The sequence below is a fragment of the Rhinoraja longicauda genome, chromosome 25 (genome assembly GCF_053455715.1).
Source record: "Rhinoraja longicauda isolate Sanriku21f chromosome 25, sRhiLon1.1, whole genome shotgun sequence".
NCBI lineage: Eukaryota > Metazoa > Chordata > Chondrichthyes > Rajiformes > Arhynchobatidae > Rhinoraja > Rhinoraja longicauda.
In genome coordinates, this window is record NC_135977.1 from 25,619,791 (window position 1) to 25,638,084 (window position 18,294).

Sequence of the window (18,294 nt, forward strand, 5' to 3'; positions counted from 1 at the left end):
CGTCAGAAAACACAGGTTGGGGAGAGAATAGAGGAATTTGTGCTTCAATTAAAAAATCAAAATATTCGATTTTTAACTCCTTGAAAACGTAAGCATGTTATTTAGTTTAGAGATACAGCGTGGAAACAGGCCCTTCGGCCCACCGAGTCTGCGCCAACCGTTGATCCCCTCACACTATCCTACACTCTAGGGACAATTTACACATACACCAAGCCAATTAACTTACAAACCTGTACGTCTTTGGAGTGTGGGAGGAAACTGAAGATCTCGGAGAAAATCCCACGCAGGTCACTGGGAGAACGTACAAACTCTGTACAGACAGCACTCGTAGTCGGGATCGAACCCGGGTCTCCGGCGCTGCAAGTGCTGTAAGGCAGCAAACTCTACTGCTGCACCATCGTGCTGCCCTTTTAGCTTTATTCTTTTAGCTCCTAAACTACACAATTCATATTTGCTATCTCAGTTGTGCGTCTCCACTGAAAGCTGTTTAAAGCGCTGCTGTAATTTATACTTGCAAATAACTGCAGTAAGCTGCAACTCCCCAAATGTACTGTCTAATATTTCTGTCCTCCAGCCAAGTTTCTGCTTGCACCACATTACTGAAACAGATTACAATCACTAAATATATCTAATGCTTTCTGTTTTCAGTTTACCTTATTGCTATTAATCTCCTGAATATAGGAATTTTGGTTCTAGTGGAATCAAGGTCAGTTCTTAATAAATAATTAGTCTCATTCCTTGAGAAAAAAAAGAGGAGAAATTGAGGCTCTGTATATTTTGCTCTTCTTTAGATAATGGGCATAGGTTTCTGTGATACTTTGTACATCTTGCATGTCATAAATTCTTCATATAAAATTATAGAATATTTATGCTGGTAGAATCATAGAGCTATACAGCATGGAAAAAAGTCAAACTTGTCAATGCTGATCAGGTTGGCATTCTGGATTCGTCTCATTTGCCTGCATTTAGCCCTTATCCCTCCACACCCTTCCTCTCCATATATTTGACCACATGCTGGGTGTACAAGAGCTACCAAGCCTTATTCCACTGAGCAGTGTCTGGTGAATACTGAGGCAGATTACAGTTCTTCAACTTCACATCTAAGGACTTGGTTAAACTGAGAGTTTCTGCCTCTACATTCTTTAAGAATATGTGGACCATACTCCAACTACACTCTGGTTGAAAAATTCATTTGCTCCTCTTTCTCTAATCCTATTATTTATGTTAAATATATATTTGTTATTTGCCTCTTTGCAAAGTGAAACGGTCCCTTCCATGCATTTACATAGAAACATAGAAAATAGGTGCAGGAATAGGCCATTCGACCCTTCGAGCCAGCACCACCATTCAATATGAACATGGCTGATCATCCAAAATCACTACCCAATTCCTGCTTTATCCCCATATCCCTTGATCCCGTTAGCCCTAGGAGCTATATCTAACTCTCTCTTGAATACATCAAGTAGTGAGAGAAAGCAGTGGTGCTGGTGGGGAGGCAACAGCTGTAGAGATGTGCTGCTGTGATGGTTAGGGGTGACGTAAACCACTGAAAGCTATTGGCAGCCGAAGGAGGAGAGGATCTGATGGGCCACCTGGGAGTACCACTGAACAAAGTAAAAGCAGCTGTTACTTAAACATTGAACTGTGGAGAATAAAAGTAATCAATGGTTAACATTCACTGGTTAAGTTCCAACAATTATTATGTTCAATTCTCAACAACAGACACTAGAAAGGAGGTAAAAAACTTTTAGAAATTTGCTAAAATCATCCAAGAACGAGTAATCTTGTAGAAGCCAGATTATTCTCTCTGCATGGCAGATGCAGTTTAATGTGGATAAGTGTGAGGTTATCCACTTTGGTGGTAAGAATAGGAAGGCAGATTATTATCTGAATGGTGTCAAGTTAGGAAAAGGGAACGTACAACGAGATCTGGGTGTCCTAGTGCATCAGTCACTGAAAGGAAGCATGCAGGTACACCAGGCAGTGGAAAGGCAATGGACTGCTGCCCAATAGCTTGCAAGCTACTTCTAAATTATTTTTTTCACGCACTTATCACAATGTTATAGAATTTATGAAATACAAAATAAATGGCCAGTTTTTGGAAAAGATCATATTTTTCTTATCTTTACAGAAAAGGAGAAGACGGAAAAACCCTACTTGATGATAAGACTCACATTACACAACAAAAGGAAAGATATAATGCCTACAGTGTAGTCGTAGAGAATGTACCAGTAGATGATGCCCAGTTTTATGGGGATGAGTATGATGATGAATATGATGACACATATGATGTTAATCAAATTGGAGCAAATGATGTGGATTCTGATGACGAACTGATCAGCAGAAGGTAGGATGAATGTTGGTTTATCAAAATAAATATTGGCATATTATAGAGAAACATAAGTTTATTTTTAACGTTACCAAATGCATTTCTGATTGTCAGTCTTTTAATATAAAAATGGTTGTATGTTACTAAACTGTTAGAATATTTGATTGTGGTTTTCAAGATTACACATTGAAATTATTCAGACTTTGTTTAGCAGCATGCATCACTAATACATTTTATTTAAGATTATGCAGGATGAACTAATTAGAATATCAGTAGAATTTCCCTTCAGTGTGATCATATGTTCATATTCTCTCTGTTGTGGGCATCATTCCATTGACCTGTTCAAAGGAATGAACATAATTGACCTGTTCAAAGTGCATGGAAGTGCATAGAGCATGGAATGCATTGAGTTCTTGAGGAGGAACACATTGTTGCCAATGATACTGCTTGGCTTTACTTTGCACAATTGTTGTAGCATGCAAGCCTTGCCACAATTGATGAGTACCTGTGTGGTGTGCAGAGCTCAGCCCATTTCACCCTAAATCTTTCCTATCTCTGTTCCTGTCCAAATATCCTTTAAATGCTGTTATTGAACCTGCCTCACCTACTTTGTTTGGCAGTTTCTTCCATGTCGCCACCGCTCTTTGTGTGGAAAAAGTTGCATCTCTAGTTCCTATTAAATCTTTCCCCTCTCACTGTAAACCTATGTTCTCTAGTTCTTTATTCCCCTACCCTGAGCAAAAGGGTCTTTCATTCACTTTATCTATTCCCCTCATGATTTTGTACACTCTTTAAGATTGCCCCTTAGCTTCCTACTCACCAATGAGTAAAGTTTTAGCCTGCTCAACCTTTCCCTATAGCCAGGCGCTGAGTCCTGACACCATCCTGAACACAATATTCCAAGTGTGGCCTTATCAACGTTTTTTGCAACTGTGAGATAACAGCCCAACGTCTATACGCGTCCCTGACTTATGAAGGCCAGCATGCCAAAACATGCATTCATCACCCTATCTACCTGCAATGCCACTTTCAGGGAATTGTGCACTTGCAATGCTAGATCCCTCTGCTCAACATATCTCCCCAGGGCCCCACTGTTCACTGTGAAGGTCCTGCCCTGGTTTGACTTCCCAAAATGGAACATCTCATGCTTATCTGAATTTAAGCGGCACGGTGGCACAGCAGTAGAGTTGCTGCCTTACAGCGAATGCAGCGCCGGAGACTCGGGTTCGATCCTGACTACGGGCGCCGTCTGTACGGAGTTTGTACGTTCTCCCCGTGACTTGTGTGGGTTTTCTCCGAGATCTTCGGTTTCCTCCCACACTCCAAAGACGTACAGGTATGTAGGTTAATTGACAGGGCAAATGTAAAAATTGTCCCTATTGTGTGTAGGATAGTGTTAATGTGCGGGGATCGCTGGGCGGCGCGGACTCCGTGGGCCGAAGGGCCTGTTTCCGCGCTGTATCTCTAAATCTAAAAAATCTAAACTCTATTTACCATTCCTTGTCCCACTTGATTACAAAGATCCCTTTGTAATCCTTGATAACCATCCCCACTGTCTATGATGCCACCTTTTTCAATGTCATCTGTAAACTTACTAATCATGCCTTACATGTTGCACTTTGCTCATATTTGCAGAAATCATATTGCCATATTTCCCTAGATAAGATTAACAAGGATGTTGCCAGGACTTGAAGGGCTATGCTAGAGGGAGAATTTGGGCATGTTAGGACTCAGGCTAAAATCATGAGGGGAATTGATAGGGCGAATGCAGTCTTTTACCCAGGTTTGGAGAATAAAAAAAAAAGATGACATATTTCAAGTGAGAGAGGAAAGATTTAATACAAATCTGAGGGGCAAACTTTTCACTCAGAGAGTGGTGGGTAAATGGATCGAGCTGCCAGAGGAGATAGTTGAGGCAAATACCATAACCGCATTTTAAAAGACACTTGGACAAGTACATGGATAGGAAAGGGTTAGGGGAATATGGGCCAAACACGATCAAATGGGACTAGCTTAGATGGGGCATCTTGGTTGGAATGGACGAGTTGGGTCGAGGGGCTCGTTTCTGTGCTGTCGGACACTGCTTTTTATTATTTTAAAAGTGGACATGTGGATTAAAACTCTAGCATTCACAACTAATTTCACAAAAAAAAGGCTTGAATTATCTGCGCATTTACCATAATCCACTCTCTTGCTTTCCACAGACCATTTACGATTCCTCGTGTTCTGCGACAGAAAGAGGAAGAGGAGGATGAAGAGGAAGCGGAGGAGGAAGTGCCAAAGGTAACTCAAATTAGTTGCACCAATGAAGTCAATTTGTTAAGGTTTAGCCTGTTTATAGAAGATAATGCACAGACATGTATTGCACTTATTTTACGGAGTGGTGCTTGGACGGTGCTGCCAGGGGTAGTGGTAGAAGCAGATAGAATAACAAAGTTTGAGTAATTGAGACTGACACACGAACAGGCAGGAAATGGAGGATATAGATCGTGTGCAGGCAAATGTACAGTTTAAATTGGCATCATGATCTACACAGACGTTGTGGGCCGATGTTCCTGTGCTGTACTGTTCTATGTTAATCTCTCCTTATAGCTAATACACATAAACCAGACTTTGTTTTGGTGAACCTCTTCTGCACCCTCTCAAGTCTCCACATCCTTCCTATAGTGAGGTGACTAGAACTGTACACAATACTCCATCGTTTGTCACCAAAAAATCTACTTCACCTTAAAGCTAAGATGTTTCAACTTTAAAGCAGAAGAATTTGTAACTAACTCAGTCATAATATTTGAGGATATGAAGTTCAAATTCATGCAGATGTTTGGCATCAGCATATTTCTGATGAGGTAATCCAATGACTTTTTTTCCCCTTGGGGGAAGGAAAGAAAAGTGTTTCTGTCAAGCCATTGTATTCTGTTGAACTGGGATAACTAAATCAAATTTCTGCTCCAGAAATGTACATGATTGTGGACCCTTATCTCTGGGTCAATTCGAGTGAACCTCCACTCTTCTCTCCCCAAAGCAAGGACTGTGAGATCAGGGAGGGAAATGCTGATGTTCAAAGGCATGTTGATATTAAGAAAGAGGAATTTCTTTTTGAAGAAAACTCAGATGGGTGATCCACCTGGCGGGATGGGATCTACCCAGATATTGTGAGAGACTAAATTGCTGGGACCGTGACAGATTTAGCCACAGCTGTTGTTCCTTTGTTTGAGAAGGGCAATAGGAATAAATCAGGAAATTATAGACCAGCGAGCTTTTCTTCAATGGTAGGGAAATGATTGGAGATGATTCTTGGAGATAGGATCTACTCTCATCTGAAAACATTTGTTGGAGATAGTTGGCGTAGCTTTTGTTGGGAGAAATCGTGTCCTTCAAACTTGATTGTGTTATTTGAGGAAGTGATGCAGATGATTGATGAGAGTAGGGTCTTGGATGTTGTATACATGAACTTCAGTAAAGCATTCAACAGGGTCCCACATGATATGTTATTGCAAAAGATTAAGGATTGTGTGATCCAAAGTAAGTTGGTAAACTGGATTCAAAATTGGCTTGGCCGTAGAAGATGGAGAACAGTGGTGGAGGGGTGTTATTCTGACTGGAGGCCTGTGATCAGTGGTATCTGGAGGCATGAGAAAGCATTCATGAGGTTTACCAGGATGCTTCCTGGATTAGGAAGTATTAGCTATGAGAGGTTGGCCAAATTTAGATAATTTTCTCTGGAGTGTCAGAGGCTGAAGAACAACCTGATAGAATTATATAACATTATGAAGGACGTAGAGAGTGTAGGTAGTCAGTCTATTTCCCAAGGTGGAAATGTCAAATGTTAGAAAGGCAAAGATTAAAGGTGAAAGAGGGAAAGTTTAAAGGAGATTTACAAAGCATAATTTTTAAACTCTGAGAGTGGCAGGTGCCTATAATGTGCTGTGTGGGGGGAGGTGATTGAAGCAGATAAAATAGCAATGTTTAAGAGGTACTTAGACTGGCACATGAAGAGGTAGGTGGGATGAGTTGTCTTTGGCATCCTCGTTGGCAGAGACATGGTGGGCCGATGGGCCTGTTCCTATGCTATACTATTCCATGTTCTGTGCTCTATGGTTAGATGGTCTTCCAGAAGTGTAGTTAATTATTGAAATGTCAATTCATAAATATAGAAACATAGAAAATAGGTGCAGGAGGAGGCCATTCGGCCCTTCGAGCCAGCACCGCCATTCATTGTGATCATGGCTGATCGTCCCCAATCAATAACCCGTGCCTGCCTTCTCCCCATATCCCTTGATTCCACTAGCCTCTAGAGCTCTATCTAACTCTCTCTTAAATCCATCCAGTGATTTGGCTTCCACTGCCCTCTGTGGCAGAGAATTCCACAAATTCACAACTCTCTGGGTGAAAAAGTTTTTTCTCACCTCAGTTTTAAATGACCTTCCCTTTATTCTAAGATGTGGTTTAAACGTACAAATGAAAAGAAACTAAGCATAAAATGAAACAAAATTTTCCTGGGTTAAGTTGGGACTATGTTTTGATTGATTAATCACAAACATCGACTGTGCTGTGCATAAAAATTATATCAGACCAAGTGACACATCACATGTAGTTAATTCTTAATAGAATTCTAATCCATAGAAAAACCATTGTTTAGAATTGAAAAGCAAATATTGCAGAAAACAGAAACCTGAAGTAAAAGCAGCTAATAGAATAGGAATAGGAATACTTTATAGTCACATGTGACTAGGCACAGTGAGATTCTTTGCTTGCATACACAATGCATACAAACAACAGCCACCTACGACGAAAATGCTGGAAATACACCGAATGCCAGCACTTTGGCTGACCTGCTGAATCCAGTAATTTGCCATTTTACTCCATTGTTCAGATTGTTTGACAATGAATGATCTTCATGAACATTGCCTGCAAGTCAGGAAAGATCTGTTTCTGCGAAGGTAAAAAGAATGCTGCTTGAAAATGCTGGAGAATGTGATTAATGGGTTGGTGTAATTTCTAGGAGGAAGGACCGAAGAGGGATCTATTTGTGCAGGACCCAGCATTGCTGAGGGCAAAGGCTGAGGCAAGGCGCACAACTTTCTGTGCCAGGAAAGGGTAAGAAGCAGTGGCTGCAGAAAAATATTTTTATTTTCATGTTCTCTTATTAGTTTGTCTATTTTTAATGTTTGTTGTTGTTTAATATTTACCTTTGCAGAAGTCTTTATCTTTTTATTTTCATGTGAAATTTCCTACATAATTAAAAGATTATGCCCCATTTTAAAGTGATTAATTTTATTTGAGTGGAACAAAGCAAGTGTATCATGAGAATTTTGAATGGTTCCAAAACCCGGAGAACAGAGTTCAACTTTGAATATCTCTAAAGATAGACACAAAATGCTGGAGTAACTCGGCAGGACAGGCAGCATCTCTGGATAGAAGGAATGGGTGATGTTTCGGGTCGAGACCCGTCTTTGGACTGAGAGTCAGGGCAGAGGGAGACACTGAGATATGGTAGGTGAAGGTGTGAAAATGAGAGATCAAAGGGGACAAAGCTCAAAGAAAATGTAGAATAGATCATTGTTAGCTAGGGAAAGGTGACAATGAGGCACACAAAGATAAATGTTTAATCAGGAGGACAGTCAAATTTGTCGGAGAACTAGGATGAGGGGGGAAGGAGAGAGAGAGTAAGCAAGGGGTACTTGAAGTTAGAGGTTATTTATTTGTACCGCTGGGTTGTAAGCTGCCCAAGCGAAATATGTGGTGCTGTTCCTCCAATTTGCGTGGGCCTCAATCTGACAGCGGAGGAGGCCCAGGACAGAAAGATCAGTAAGGGAATGGGAAGGGGATTTAAAGTGTCTAGCGATCGGGAGATCGTGTAGGTCTAGGAGGACTGAGCGGTCAGTCTCTTTTTTGTTCCAATTTATGGACTTAAAATCGGTGCCTAACTCAATACTCAGTATTCATTCCCAGTAAATTCATTCCCATATATGAGAAATCATTAATGACTACTGCAGTGCCAGGAACCTGGTGCAAACCTCCTCCTTCTGCATGGCTTAAGTTCAGGTTTATTACTGCCATGTATAAATAATATATTCCTTTATTCGTCCCACACCGGGGAAATGATTGAATAGCATGCAAAATACTGTACATTAATACAATCAAGCCAAACGGAAATACAAAAGGTAGAGCAGAGAGAAAGATGCCAGAGTGCAGAAGATGGTTCAAAAGGACAAAAAGTGCTTGAGTAACTTAGCAAATCCAGCAGCATCTCTGGTGAACTTGGACAGGTATCATTTCAGGTTGGGACCCACCTTCAGTCTGAGAGACCCTTATGTCCAGAGATGCTGCCTGACTCGTTGAGTTACTCCTGCACTTTGTCTCCTATTGTGTAAACCAGCATCTCCAGTTCCTTGTTTCTGCAGAATATAGTTCTTTGTTGTGCCAGGAACCTGGTGCAAACCCCTGCCTTACACACTGCTATGTCAGGAACCTGGTGCGATCCCTGACCTGCGCATTGGTGTGCACGGAACCTGGTGCGACCTTCTTCCCTGCTCACTGCTGTTCCAGGAACCTGGTTAACAGCGTAGAGCTCTACTGATGACCCTCTTCTAACCACAGTTAAGCTTGTTTTTAACAGCGTCAAATCTCTGGGTTGGGGAGAGATTGCAGTTGAACAATGAAAAGGGGAAACTGCATTCCAATCAGAACTAATGTGAGAGATTGTAATGTCAGAGCAGGTGTCAACACATGATGCAGCAGCTACCTGAGCCCCAGCTCTGAACCGCACATTGCAGTGCTCATTGATACCCCCACTCACCTCCAGCTTGTCCAATATTATCTTTCATTTATATTTCAATTTTCTTTATATTTTCTTTTTACATGCTTTCATGTCTTGATGAAAAAATGCATTTCTTTACAAAATATGAATTAAGACACTGTAAAATTAGTTGAAGGTGTCATCACTCATGGCAGTGGTTGCTCCCTGTGCTTGCTTCAATTCTCAAACTAAGTTCTAGATGGATTGACTTTTAAACCTGATACAGATGAGGTTATTTGCCAGAATGCCACAGTTGCCTTGCAGCTCGAGAGTCACTTTGATTGATCCTGACTTTGTCTGTGTCTGTGTGGCAGTGTCTGTGTGAAAAATGCATGTAATTCCTGTGGCTGCATGGGTTACTGAAGGGTACATTGGTTTTTATCCCAAATTAGCTTGAATCTTCAGTCTGGAAAAAATCTTAGTGCAAAATGTATTGTTCTGATAATAAATATTTACTGTTCAGATGTGAGTATTTTCCTTCTTACGACTTCTACAAGAAATTCTAGTTGATCTGAAAGACTTCCAGTTAATGTGACTAACACCATCCTGAGATCGGATTGATGCAGAGCTTATCTAATGCAAAGAACAAACTTCCAAGAGACTACTATCTTCCTAGTGCAAGTTTTAAGCACATCTGCTTATGGCTGAAGAGGAACTTGCAATGAGAGGGGGACGATTCAATGGTCCTTGCACCTAGGTACCCATGTCAAAAAAAGAGTCAGTATGTCAAGCTCAGCATCAAATTTAAGAAGCAGAATCTCTTGATTATTACTATGAGCAAATTGACACTAGAGAATTAATATTACGGTAATGAATGAATGGCTCAAAGACCGGTATGGCTGAAGTGGTTTTGGTCTGTGAGATACTGCCTGCAGTACTGCTGATGGGGGGGAGGGGGAGGATAGTTTTACTGCTGGCGCAGCCTCCTGCTTAACTATGGTGGGAAGTTGTGAGTATCCAAAACAGAATTGTGGGCTCAAGGCATAAATGTTTATAACGTGTAGTAAACTAGTTGAGAAAAAGCTGGAGTGTAAGGTATTAATATGAAAATGATAAATTGTGACAGGAAGGAATGACGAGTACAAATGTAAATATAAAAGTAAATTGATAGATGAGGATGGAGGTTACATAAACAATAGGACAATAAAGGCTTTTTATCTGAGTGCATATAGCATCAAAACAAAACAGGTGAACTGAGAGCATAAATTGTAATAAATATGATGTGACAGGCATTACGGAGACATGCTGCAGGATAACAGATTTGGATGTCAATATTGATGGGTAAATGGCACTTGGGAAGGAGAGTAAACAAGAAAGTGGAGGAGTAGCTCTGTTAATTAATGTTGGCCTTACCACACTGAAGAAGAATGGTATAAGTTTGGGATGTAGATGGGATTTGTGGGGTGATGAGAAATATTGAAGGTACATAGCCACTTGAATGAGTGGTATACTGGTCTCTAACAATAACCACTGGCAGGCCAGAATCTAAAGGAAGAAATAATGGGAGCTTTTCTGAAAAATTCTGAGATAATCATAGGAGAATTTAAGCTGGCTTGAAAAATCAGATGGGTAAAGGTAGCTGATCTAAGGAATATAGCATGTTTCCGGAATATTTTCTAAAGCAAAACCTTTGGAGAAAACCAGAGAGCAGGCATAGTAAATCTGATAATAAGCAATGAGAGAGAATTAATTAGTGACTTTGTGGCAGTATCCATAATGTATTTGAATTTTATATTTGGTTTGAAGGAGAGATGAATAGCTCCAACACCAATATATAAAACGTAAGACCAATTATGAGCATGTGAAATCAGAGCTTGATAAAGGTAAACTGTTAGATGATGTTAAAAGATCTGTCAGTTGTAAAGCAGAAGCAGACATTTAAGGAAATCTCATACAATAAACAAAATTAATACATTCCAATGAGAGAGATTCCAAGGATGACATGGGGTTGGGGAAATAGGGTTGGTTCAAACAACTAGTTAATTAAAAACACGTAAAATCAAACTTAAAGAAAATGCAAATAATTACACAAAGATGGCTGGCATATCAGAAAATTGGACAGAATATAAGAAAATGAATGATTTAAAAGATTAAGGTTTGAAAAATTAAAGTAGGATATAAACCTAATTAGAAATATAAAAACAATAAGTCTGCAGATATTTAAAGAAGAATGGTTAACAATATGAACAATTGTCTTAAAGAAAATTATTCTAATTATTCTTTAATTATTAAAATAATTGGCAAATGAACTCTTAATTGAGAACATGTTTATTAAACCTAATTAAAATTCTCCAGTGTTCACATTCACCTTTAGTTTGAATTAATTGCTTTGGATACCTTTCAATATTTAAGGTGTTATATAAATGCAGTTTTTTCAAATAACTTGTACTTGTTGTGGGGGAAACTCTGGATTTTGAACTGGTCTTTTGGTTAATTCATACATGTACACATGGTGGTGTTCTGATTATGTTTACTGGAAATCCACCTCATCACTGCTGCCTTTCTAAGATTTCCACCCACACCCCCCTCCCCATTTGTGGTAGGCTTCTGAAAGAGGCAAAACAATTATTTTTTCACTGCAAATAATGATAATGTCTTAAATTTAACTTTTTGCAGAATCAAACGTGACAACGCTGCTGTTTCAGGGACTTCAAAGGGCCAGGGACAATCTAAAGAAACATTAACAGAAAGAAGAAAAAAAGAGACCAATAAATCCTTTCGAGCTAATCATAATCGACGATCGCTTGCTGATAGAAAGCGGAACAAAGGAATGATTCCAACTTCTTTTTAAAACTTTTTTTCTGTTGCCCTATTACTCAAGAAATCATCTTTTACCACCACTCAAATCATGAGCTTGTGTAAATCGGACACTTATTTTCTATGATGTTATCAGCCAAGAGGAGGCAAGCACACTGAACAATGATACATGAATCCATTTTTTTTCCTTGAATATTTTACTGCATAATCTCAGTCATGCCAACTGACAAATATATGGTGGCTAGATATGAATGTCAGTCAAAACTAGACTTCAGTGATGCAGGAAAGAGTAAAAGCTGCTCCATTATTTTGTGTTTACTGACGCTTAAAACTTGCTCTATATAAGTGTCTTAACTGATTTGAATGCATGTTTCACCCTGCCTGTTCTTCAGAATGGTGTGTCTTTAAAACTGCTGCGCCTCTAATACTATTGCTAGAACATACTACAATTCAGCAATTACGTCAATAGAACCTTTATTTAAATATTTTCAGGAAACAACATTTTTTTCAATATTCCCTTCTTCAGATGCACTTCCACGCATCATTTAATATTTTGGTCGCAAGACCTGTCGTTGGTGTTAGGTTTTGATCTAGTTGTGTTAAGAGTACCTGGGCGATGGAAATCTTTCTCGACCCTCATGTATAGACTTGGAAACGTGGGATGGCTGCAGGAAAAATATAAAGGGTAAAGATGTGCAACACAGTTAATTTGTACAGTTAATGAATACATGGCAAGAACGTTAATGTAAATGTGAGAGTAGGATTGAAATAGATTATGGAGAATGATTTCAACAGAGATGGTAGGTAATTTACAGTAATAATTCCTTATTTTGGCAATTATTGATTCATCAATTATCCGTTGCACTGGTTTAATGCTCGATTTGCAGTTGGTAATGGCTTGTGCTAACACGATTTAGTATTTACATAATCCATACTTAATTACAAACTATATTTGCATCGAGGTTAATGTGACGTAAATACAATCATTTTCAAATAAATTCTGAGGCATGAGTCAGTATATGAATTTGTATTTGTTTTAATTTGAAGACGTGAACATTCCAGCATGGGTTACTTTTATTGGTCATCTCAGTCCTATGCCATCTGAGTGGCTTCCTTGGCCTCTTCAAATGCCAAGAAAATTCAAATTGCATTGTAATCTAACTAAAGCTATTAATTAGGTCTCATTTCTGCAGAACGGTTCCACATAATAAAACAAAAATTATAAGAGCAGAATTAGAACATTCAGCCCATCAAGTCTACTCCATCATTGAATCATGGCTGATCTATCTTTCCCTCAATCTCATTCTCCTGCCTTCTCGCCCCTTAGCTTTGACACCCTTACTAATCGAACCTGTCAATCTCTGCTTTCAATCACCCAATGACTAGGCCACCACAGCCGTCTGTGGCAATGAATTCCACAGATTCACCACCCTCCGACTAACGAAAATCCTTCTCATCTTGTTTCTAAAGGTATGTTTAAGCTTAAAATTTTGATTTTAATTTCTAGCTGTATTTATCCCAATTTGATAACATTTATAAAGAACTAATAAACATTCCAAAGATGTACAGGTTTGGAGGTTAATTGGCTTTGCATAATTGTAAATTGTCCCTAGTGGGTGTAGGATAGTGTTGATGTGTGGAGATTTCTAGTCAGCATGGACTCGGTGGGCCAAAGGGCCTGTTTTTGCGATGTATCTCTAAACTAAACTAGTGCCAGAGTTGTTTAAGTACTATAATTTCTGGTGACACAAAAGAAAACTTGCACTCGGTTTGGTGTCAGCAAAGATTGTCATTTAAAGTAATAAATGAGTCTGGAGATGGATGGATACAGATTAAAAACATTTGCTTGAGAGGTAAAGGAATGGCATTCTAACGCAGATCTGGAGATAACGGAAAGAGATAAAATAAAACAGTCAAGAGATTAAATTTCCTTCATAATATAGTAATAAAGTACAGGAGACCTGAAAAAAGAATAAAAAATGGCAGAAAATGCAGGTCTTTCATGGGGCTTGTAATTCATGTATGGAAGAAGCAAACAATTGACTATAATACAGTGAAATATGAAGCACTACATACAAGTAGCTGAGAACATTCTGCGAGAAACAAATCTCTGTTCTTACAACCTTAAAAGGATGCTCAAATGATAAAGGTAAGGATTGTCAGAGGGCAATTGTGCCTAAAATGATGAGTGATTATGATTATGAGAATTGGTTAAAGTTTGGATTAATTATGTGGAACAAAGAAAATCACTATCTTAATAAATGGGTGATCATGCACTCATGCGAAATGCCATAATTTTGTTGTATAGAATTTATTATGGAAGAGGAAGTAAATCAACATGCAAGCCGCCGATTGAATGGGAATTGACATCTGAGCTCACAAAATTAGCCATATATTTAGTGATCCATACTGATGATTATTGCAAATAAAATAATTTAAGCTAAGAATAGAGACAGGAATGGATCTTTCAGTGGCCCCTAATTCTGTGATTGAATCAAAAGAGAATAGTGCAAGTAGAAATTGGTAAATCAAAATTCAGGTGGCATAAATTCTGACTTTCCAATTTTTAATCCAGTCACCAGAATATACATGGCATTGTAGTGGCCTGGCGGAGGCCAGAGAAAAGGCAAGACGCCAGGCAGTGTTTTGTTAGATTCTTTATTAGGCTGTGAGCTGGTGCCCACAGCATAGTTCTCCAAGGGAAGATCCACGCCTTCCCTTGGTCTGGCTTTTAATCCCTTTCACCTGTCCGTCACGTAACGAGGGGGCTGACCCGAGGAGTGGCCTGATCCGCCACAGGACCCCCCCCAAGAACCAGAGGTACAAAACGGACAGGAGGGCGCACGAGGCGACCAGCCCGGGTGCGCACCATGACCGGCGCAGGGACCGGCGACTGACCGACAGGTGGAGGGGTCGTAGCAGACACTGGAGGGGGTAGCTTGGACGGGGGGCGACCGCGCGGGCGGGGCTGTGCAACCGGCACCGGCCGATCAATGTCCACGTGTGCCGGCTTCAGCCGTGCGATCGAAACAGTCTCTCTGCGACCCCCCGTGTCCAGAACGAATGTGGCCGAGCCGTGTTGTAGGACCCGGAAGGGGCCCTCGTACGGCCGCTGGAGAAGTGATCGGTGTGCGTCCCTGCGCAGGAACACGAACTGGCAGTCCTCCAGAGCGGCAGGGACGTGTGGCTGGAATGTCCCATGACGTGATGTGGGCACAGGTGCCAGCCTGCCCACCGTCTGCCGAAGACGTTGCAGGGCGTCAGAAGGCTGCTCCACTCGACCGTGCGCTGGTGGGATGAACTCCCCGGGAACCGTCAAGGGGGCCCCGTACACCAACTCGGCGGAGGAGGAGGCCAAGTCCTCCTTGGGTGCGGTGCGGATCCCCAGCAAAACCCACGGCAGGGCGTCCACCCAGTCTGGGCCCGTGAGCCGAGCCTTCAAGGCAGCTTTCAGCTGGCGGTGAAAGCGTTCCACCAACCCGTTCGACTGTGGATGGTACGCCGTAGTGTGGTGTAGGCTGACACCCAAGAGTCTTGCCATGGCCGACCACAGTTCCGAAGTGAACTGTGGCCCCCGGTCGGATGTAATGTCCAGTGGTACCCCGAACCGGGCGATCCAGTGCGCCGCCAAGGCCCGCGCGCAGGTGGCCGTCGAGGTGTCTGCCAGCGGAATGGCCTCCGGCCACCGCGTGAAGCGATCTACCACAGTGAAGAGGTGGGTCATGCCCCGGGACGGCGGCAGCGGCCCCACGATGTCTACATGAATGTGGTCGAAGCGCTGCCGAGGGACACGAAACTCTTGCAGAGGCGCACGCACGTGTCGCTGGATTTTTGAAGTTTGGCACGGGATGCAGGTACGTGCCCAGTGTGCGACCTGCTTACGCAGCCCGTGCCACATGAAACGGGAGGATACAAGGGCCACCGTCGCCCGAATGGAGGGGTGAGACAGCTCGTGGACCACCTCCAATACCGCTGGAGACCACCGGAGGTCGCTGGTGGGCATCCCAGTCTGCACCACCACGGGCGACGGGCCCTGGCCAGGGCCACGATGCTCGTCCATCCTAAGGAGGATGCCCCAACCGCCCTGACCGTGGACGCTTCGGAGGTGGCGGTCGGCGCGGTGCTAGAGCAGCACATCGACGGGTGTTGGCGGCCACTCGCCTTCTTTAGCAGGCACCTCAGCGGGGCCCAACGGCATTACAGCGCGTTCGACCGGGAGCTCCTCGCCCTCTACCTCGCGGTACGCCACTTTCGGTACTTCCTAGAAGGGAGACCTTTTACCGCGTTCACCGACCACAAGCCACTCACATTTGCGTTCGCCAAGGTTTCGGATCCGTGGTCTGCGCGGCAACAGAGACAATTGGCTTATGTGTCGGAATATACCACCTCAATTCGGTTCGTGGAGGGAAAAAACAACAGGGTGGCTGACGCCCTGTCTAGACCCGCGATCCACGCCGTCCTACAAATGGCCGGGGGGATCGACTATTCCGCCCTAGCAGCCGCACAGCTGGGGGACGAGGAGATGGCCGCCTATCGTACAGCCGTGTCCGGCCTGCAGCTGGAGGACATTGTCTGTGGCCCCGGGGATACAACACTGTTGTGCGACACCTCCACTGGCCTGCAGCGACCTCTGGTGGCGTCTGGCTGAATTGTCGGCGGGCCGTGCGAGAAGGACGTGCCGGCACCGGGGTTCCCGATGGCGGCCGGATTTCGCCGCGGGGGTCGCCCTGAAACGGGGTCGACGGCGGCCCCAGCTTGCTGTTGGCCTTCCGACGCCGCGGAAAATACGGCTAGGGCTGCCAGGTCCTCCCGACGGGACATCCAAATTTGGTCAGCGCGCTCGCCCAGCCGCTGCGTGTCGGTGAAGGGGTCCTCTGCGAGCTGAGAACGGAGGTCGACGGGGAGCTGCCGCAGGTAGGCCTGCTTGAATAAAAAACAGGGCGGGTGGTTGCCCATAAGGGCGAGCATGTCCTCCAGAAGGGCCGACGGCCGTCGGTCCCCGAGCCCCCCCTGGCTCATAACGCGAGTTGCCCTCTCGGCGTCGCTGAGGCCGAACCTCCTGATAAGGAGTTCTTTCAGGCCCTTATATTTGTCATCCGCGGGGGGTTCATTAAGGTAGGGCTTTACTCGCCTTGCTGTCGCCTGGTCCAGGGCGCCGACGACGTAAAAGTACTTCGTCAAGTCGACGGTTACCCCTCGCACAGCAAACTGTGCCTCTGCCTGCTGAAACCAGACCTCAGGCTCTTCGGTCCACAGGGTCGGGAGTTTGAGGGAGACGGCCTCGAGGTCGGCAGGGCCGAGGGCGGCAGGAACGGGTTGCGCGAGGGCGGCAGGACCGGGTTGCCCATTGTTCGACATCACTACTTGTGATGTCCGTCGAGGTCACCAATGTAGTGGCCTGGCGGAGGCCAGAGAAAAGGCAAGACGCCAGGCAGTGTTTTGTTAGATTCTTTATTAGGCTGTGAGCTGGTGCCCACAGCGTAGTTCTCCAAGGGAAGATCCACGCCTTCCCTTGGTCTGGCTTTTAACCCCTTTCACCTGTCCGTCACGTAACGAGGGGGCTGACCCGAGGAGTGGCCTGATCCGCCACAGCATCATCAGTTGGCTCAAAGAAAAAAAATAGACTAGAAATTAACACTGCAACACTATTTAATGTCAATATATTAGAATTGTTAGATTGGCAGATATGTGCCGCGTGGCTTCCTGTCACAATTTTCCATTTGTATTGGGGATGAAATCAACATCAATAGTGCACTAATAAGTTGAATAAATGAGTGATTTCACAATGTCCCTAATCTGTTTGTTTATTAATTCATAGGATTGTCCATTTCTAATGGAAATTGCCCATTTTGAAGAAGTTGGTAAACTGCTACCCTGAACCTGTACAAACTGTTGTGAAGTGGTATTGAACTGAGAATTCCAATATTTAGACCAAGTAATGATGGAAAGAACAGCAGCATATTCCCAGGCTAGGACAGATTTTTGGGAAGGGTACTTGTAGGTGATAATCACGTGCCCTACTTTGTGTCTGAGGTAGCAGATTTTGGGTTTAGGTGATATCATCTTCCTAAGTACACTCCAGCCAGTACATTCTATTTTAAGGCAGCAAATTAATGCCACGCACATTTTGATATTATTTGAGATGCAGCTGCTTTTGCGCCTCTGAAGATTAGTATTTAGTGCCACTTGATAGCATTGCCTACAACACCTTCAATTACTGTAATAACAGATGAGATTGATTGGGTGGTTTAGATTATTGGCAGACATGTAACAGGGCAACTTTCCACATTGTTGAATAGACGACAACATTGTATCTTGACTGATACCGCACAAGCTCTGGAACACATCTTGCACACCATTGGCTTTTGCTGCACATATATGATTCTGCCAATATTTCCTTAATCATGCT

The 18,294-nt window shown here is 42.9% G+C and overlaps 1 protein-coding gene across 1 annotated transcript in view; it reads left to right on the forward strand.

Annotated features, from left to right (window-relative positions):
* Positions 1-13,234, forward strand: part of ascc2 (activating signal cointegrator 1 complex subunit 2) — a 52,905-nt gene extending 39,671 nt beyond the window's left edge. The window contains exons 16-19 of the mRNA XM_078421714.1: positions 2,132-2,347; positions 4,534-4,612; positions 7,332-7,426; positions 11,745-13,234. Of these exons, the coding sequence (XP_078277840.1) occupies positions 2,132-2,347; positions 4,534-4,612; positions 7,332-7,426; positions 11,745-11,919 (565 nt within the window). The 3' untranslated portion in view covers positions 11,920-13,234. The remainder of the gene's footprint in view (positions 1-2,131; positions 2,348-4,533; positions 4,613-7,331; positions 7,427-11,744) is intronic.
* Positions 13,235-18,294: the final 5,060 nt, after the last annotated feature.